This window comes from Papaver somniferum, chromosome 2 (assembly GCF_003573695.1).
Source record: "Papaver somniferum cultivar HN1 chromosome 2, ASM357369v1, whole genome shotgun sequence".
Taxonomy (NCBI): Eukaryota; Viridiplantae; Streptophyta; class Magnoliopsida; order Ranunculales; family Papaveraceae; genus Papaver; species Papaver somniferum.
Genome location: NC_039359.1, coordinates 146,625,398 through 146,631,136, shown reverse-complemented (window position 1 = coordinate 146,631,136; position 5,739 = coordinate 146,625,398). Strand labels below are relative to the sequence as shown.

Below are 5,739 nucleotides of genomic sequence, written 5' to 3'. Positions count from 1 at the left end.
TTTCCTTTTATTTCCTATCCTCCATGCGACATTATCGCACAACCTTTTATGAATCTCGCACACTTACAAATATTTGTGCGATATTTGGATCCTACATTATTGATGATGAAGAATTGACTGAAGGTTTTTATCTTGATTATGAGATATTGAATATGCCTGTTTTTTGTGATCATTCTAAATCAATTGGTCACATTGAAGATGATTGTAGGACTAAGAAGTACAACGATTTGAAGAAGAAGCATGATGCTGAAACTGATCCAGAGAAGTGCGCTTCTCTACAAAAAGAGATGGATGAGCTAAAAGGTGATTGGGGCATGAGGAAGTACCAAAAGGAAGACCCGCCAGTTGCAGATCCATCAAAAATTCCACCTGACAAAGGTGTTGATAATAATATTCAACCAGCTGCTGGGGTAAGTCTAATGACCTTTTGATTGCTGGTGTGAAGTTTTCTGGCGTACATACGCACTTTCCCATTACATCTACAAGTGCTAATGTCGAGGATACAGTTCGTAATGAGGAGTTTGCACAAAATACTACGCCTAAGGAACGATCTGCTCATCAGGCAAGTAACAGTGCTATTGAGCTAATTCAGATTTCACGTGAGTATGAGGATGAGGATGATGCTACTACTTCAGATTATAACAATCTGAGTAAGGAGGAGGAAGATTTCTTTGACTTTTACGAGGAACAAAAAAAAATTGCGAATCGTTTGGCTAAAGAAGCTGACTTGGAAAAAATGGAACAGGATTTAGCTTTAACAAAACTACGGAATGCTCGAAGATTAGTCATGGAAAATAAGAAACAAGCCGAAGAGCAAGATGACAGGCAAGCTGCAATGCATGCTGCTACGCTACTTTCCACGCAATCTTCCATGCAAGCTGCCACAGAGCAACCTACCACGCAAGTTGTCATGCAACAATCTGCCAAGCCAGCTGACACGGATGCTGCCACGCAAGGTACAGATGTGCCCAACGTTGAGGCTATTGCAACTGGGGAATTTCCTACTATGTATATCTTGGAGCAAGTTGGAGGTGATGGTTTTAGTTCTCCTACTAAAATAGCTGGAAGGAATGCGCCAACAAACACAACGGAGCCTCTTGAGACTACCAACATGTTTGATACTGAAACTGAAGAGAATGAAGAGGAAGAGAAAAATATTTTTATGGAGAATCCGCCAAGTACTCAACAATCTTAGAGTACTACTAATATTGTTGAAGATGAAACGAGGGATTTAGAGAATGCTTTAAAAGAGCAGGAGGAGCGTGAAAAGAAGGATCAAGCCAGGAATAAGAAGAAGACAAGCCCAAAGGGTACGAAAAAGAAGTCGGTCACGGTGGATAATGTTAGCCAAGTTACTACTCGAGGTGGAAGAAATTCCAACAGGGGTTCGGCAAGCCCTCCGAAAGACAGAGTTAATTAATGCGTGTCTTTTATTGGAATGCTCAAGTCTTGGCTAAAGATGGTGCAAGGGCCAAGTTGGAAGAGCTATATCGCTTGCATAATCCTGACATAAGTTTTATTGCGGAGCCGCGGGTTTTTTGTACTACGCGTTTTTTTAGGTAGTTAAAATTGGTTAATTTTTGTGAATATGTTATCACTAATGAGGCTGATGGAAAAAAGGGAAACATTTGGGTCTTATGGAGAAATTCTTTGGTAGGCCGGATGTGTTTTCCTCTTCTAAGCAAGCAATCACTTTGAATTTTGCTGGTGATTTTGTCACGGCAGTTCATGCTTCTTTTGATCTGGTGGCAAGGAGAAGACTTTGGCGGCAATTGGGGCTAGGTTTTATATCTATTCCTTGGTTGGTGTTGGGGGATTTTAATTGCGTTTTGCGCTTGGATGAGAAGAATGGTGGTAGGACGATTAAAGAAATTTATATGAATGAGTTTGGAAGTTGGATCTCCGATAATGGTTTGGTTGAAGCTGATGTTATTGGGGAAAAGTATACCTGGTCCAATTGCCGGAGTGGGTTTCAACTAATTGTTTCTAAACATGATAGAGCGATTGTTAATGAAGCTTGGTAAGATAAATATACAAATTGGAGGTATAAGGCCTTACCTCGAGTTTGCTCAGATCATTCCCCTCTTTTTTGGTTTGCATTTGAAAACCCAAGGCCAAGTCGAGTGCCTTTCATAATTCAAAAGATGTGGTTTTCACACCCTACTTTTATTGAATTGGTAGAAGAAAATTGGAACATCCCTCTCCAGGGTGCGCCTCTTTTTGTGTTTACTTTCCTCTGAAGGAGGCATTGAAGATTTGGAATAGAACTATTTTTGGTGATGTTCAATTTCGTTTGAGGCAAGCTGAACTAAGACTTGAAGTCGAGAATGATCTGTTGGATTATGATCACAGCAATGAGTTACAGTTGTGAAGGTTGCGGATGCTAAAAAGGATGTTGATCAGGTGCGTATGAAGTTGGCAGTTATGATTAAGTTGAATTTGAGAGTTACTTGGTTGGAGGATGGTGATCAAAACACTCGATTTTTCCATAATAGCATTCGCATGAGGAGGATCCAAAATACCATCTCTGAATTGAAGATTTCTACTAACACTACTTTGTTTTTGCAAGATGAGATTATTGATTACATAGTTAATCATTATCAAGCAAAATTTAACGGTGGTGAAGTTGATATTGATCCAAGGCTGTTCGAACTTGATAGCATTTCACCGGCTGAAAGCGCTTTTATGGATGTTATACCGTCTTTGGAGGAAGTGAAGGAAGTTGTGTTTGACTTAGGTGCGGATTCGGCACCTGGCCCTGATATCTTTACAGGTTCTTTCTATAGACAGTGTTGGAATATTATTTCTAGAGATCTTTTTAATGCCATTGCAAACTGTTGGGCGATGCGAAAAATTCCAAATGGCATTAACTCTAGTTTTATTGTTCTAATTCCAAAAAATAATAAATCTGATGTTATTAAAGATTATATGCCAATTGGTCTAAGTAACTTTTTCTTCAAAATCATTACAAAGATTATGGCTACCAGACTTGGTATTGTGCTTAAAAAGTTGATTTCTGAAGAGAAAGTGGCGTTTATGAAGGGACGGAATATTCATGAGAATATAGCTTTGGCGTCTGAATTGATCAATGAGATCAACACGGAAAGGAAGCATGGAAATGTTGGCCTCAAACTGGATATTGCCCAAGGTTTTGATACGGTCAGTTGGGATTTCATAGTCAAAGTTTTTCGTCAATATAGCTTTTCCGAGACTTGGTGTAATTGGCTTCTTAATATTCTAAATTCTGCTCGGATTTCTGTCATGATTAATGGCTTCCCTGAAGGGTTCTTTAGTATTTCTAGAGGTTTGCGGCAAGGTGATCCACTTTCACCGATTTTTTTCTTATTGAGGATCCCTTAAGTCGCAATCTCTCTAAGTTGTTTTCAACACGAAGTATGCACACTATGGTTACTAAGAAAGGAGTTTCTCCTACACACTTTCTCTTTGCGGATGATATTCTTATTTTTTGCAGAGGCAATCTTCATAGTCTACAGAATTTGAAGGATAGGCTCGGGTTGTATCAATGAGCTTCTGGCCAATACGTAAGTTATGCCAAAAGCAAGTTTTATTATGGTGGCGATAGAGGTTCTCGCGCGATTGCTATTTCAAATTTTATGGGCATGGAAAGATCTTTATTCCCTGATAAATATTTGGGAATTCAATTGAACCCTGGTATTCTTCGACACATTCATGTTCGTCAAATAGTGGATAAGATTATGGACAAGTTGGCTGGTTGGAAGGGTAAGCTATTATCTTTTCAGGCTAGGCTAGTTTTGATAGCCATGTGATTCATTCCATGGCTGTGTATAAATGGCCATGTATGGTTATTAAGAAGGTAGAAAGGGCCATTCGAGACTTTCTTTGGTCTGGTGATGCTGAAAAACGTAAATACTTTACGGTTTTATATGATAATTTGTGTTGTTCAAAGGGTGAAGGTGGCCTTGGTATTCGGAAACTTTTGGATGTTAACAAGGCAATGCTTATGAAGTTGTGGGTCTCAATTAGAGACTCTGATAAGACTTGGGCCAGATTTTTGAGGGAAAAGTACTTCAAAATTAATGGAAACCTGATTGATTATAAGCTTGGTTCTTCGGTTTTTCCAGGAATCAGATTGGTCTACAATTTTGTTTGGAGACATACCGGCTCAATTATAGGTAATGGTGCTAATACTTCCTTATTTCTTGATAATTGGTGTGGTGATTTTTAGATTGCGGAGAGGCTTGGTATCACTTCCAAAGGCCCTAATGATTTTAAGGCCAAGGTTAGTAATATTATTGTTGATGGTGCTTGGGCCATACCTCAAAGAACAAGAGATTTGATGTTGCGTTGCAACATTGAGGTTGACAATCTACCTCTTATTGCTGGTGGTGAAGATTATAAGATTTGGGATTTGGATAGTAAGGGCGCTTTTCAGTTAAGTCTGCAAAGGCTGCTATTAAGGCGCCAGCTGAAGTTCTGCCTATTGCAACTTTGTTCACTAGGAAGGTTGTGCATTCTACTTTGAGTGTGCAATATTGGAAGATATGGGCAAAGCAATGTTTAGCAACTGAAGATAACATTATTAAGAAGACTGGTGAGAGCATGCCTACTATGTGTCGTCTGTGCAGGAAGAATGGTGAGACGATGAGTCATATCCTTTGGCATTGCAGAATTGCTAAGCGGATTTGGGCTTGGGCGGCGGAAAATTTTAAACTTCAACCAAACGAAGATCTTGTGGCCTCTTATTAGGCTGCAAAGGGGCGCAGCAGGATGACGAAGAACCCGTGGCTTGTTTCTAATCTTGCAATTGTCACGGAATTATGGAAGCTGCGCAATAAGGCTTATTACGAAGATATTGCGGTTCAGTATCTCGGTTTTAAAGGGAGAGTTTATCAGGTAATTCGTGATAAATCAATTTGAATGAAGGGTTATATGTATAAAAATTTAGAAGACCTGCGCATTTTGAACTATTTGAAGGTGCGGCATAGAGCTTGTAAAATCTCCAATCCAATTGAGGTTAGTTGGTCTCCTCCTAACCCAGGTGAAATTATTATTTGTTATAATGGTGCATCTCTTGGTAACCCAGGCCAAGCCGGTTCTGGTGTTATTTTCCGTGACTCTATCTCAGCAGTGCTTGGCGTTCTTAGTGTAGGCCGTGGCTGGCAGAGAAATTTTTATGCGGAAGTGTGTGCCGTTATTTATGGTGCGATGCTAGATAAAAGATGGGAAGTTAAAAACCTTTCTATTCGGTCAGATTCGATGAGTTGCATTCAAGCTTTTCAAAAGAGCGAGTTTCCTTGGAAACTAATGCATAGATGGAGAATGGCGAAGAGTTTCTTTTATAATATACGCTATGTCTACACCTATAGGGAAGTTAATTTTTCAGCTGATGCTTTGGCCAAGCAAGCATGTTTGTTGGCCGAAGATATTTTTGAATTTTATGAGGGTAGGCCAGGTTTCATTTTATCTGTAGAATGGCTTGGACAGGTTTTTTTTCGTTTCAAATAGATTTTCTATTAGCGATGCCCCCCCCCCCCCCATCTATGCACTAGTAAGACCTAGTCCCAGTACAGTTTCGTTTTTTTAATCTATTTTATGTTGACCAAGAAAAAAAGGCAGTAAGTGGCAGTAATCATTGTTCGATTGGTAGCATACGGAGGTGGAGAGGTGGTGTGTATTCTCGCCAAGGTGGAGATTGTTCTAGTTGTGTGCCTCAATACACACATGTGAGTCACACATGGGGTAGCTAAAGATAGTCCC

The 5,739-nt window shown here is 39.7% G+C and overlaps 1 protein-coding gene across 1 annotated transcript; it reads left to right on the top strand.

Moving 5' to 3' along the window:
* The first annotated feature begins 1,637 nt into the window (after positions 1-1,637).
* LOC113352157 lies at positions 1,638-4,728 on the top strand. Its single transcript, XM_026596014.1, has 4 exons — positions 1,638-2,020; positions 2,114-2,208; positions 2,366-2,773; positions 4,415-4,728. The coding sequence occupies exons 1-4, from the start codon at positions 1,638-1,640 to the stop codon at positions 4,726-4,728; spliced, it is 1,200 nt and encodes a 399-aa protein (XP_026451799.1).
* The last annotated feature ends 1,011 nt before the right edge of the window (positions 4,729-5,739 follow it).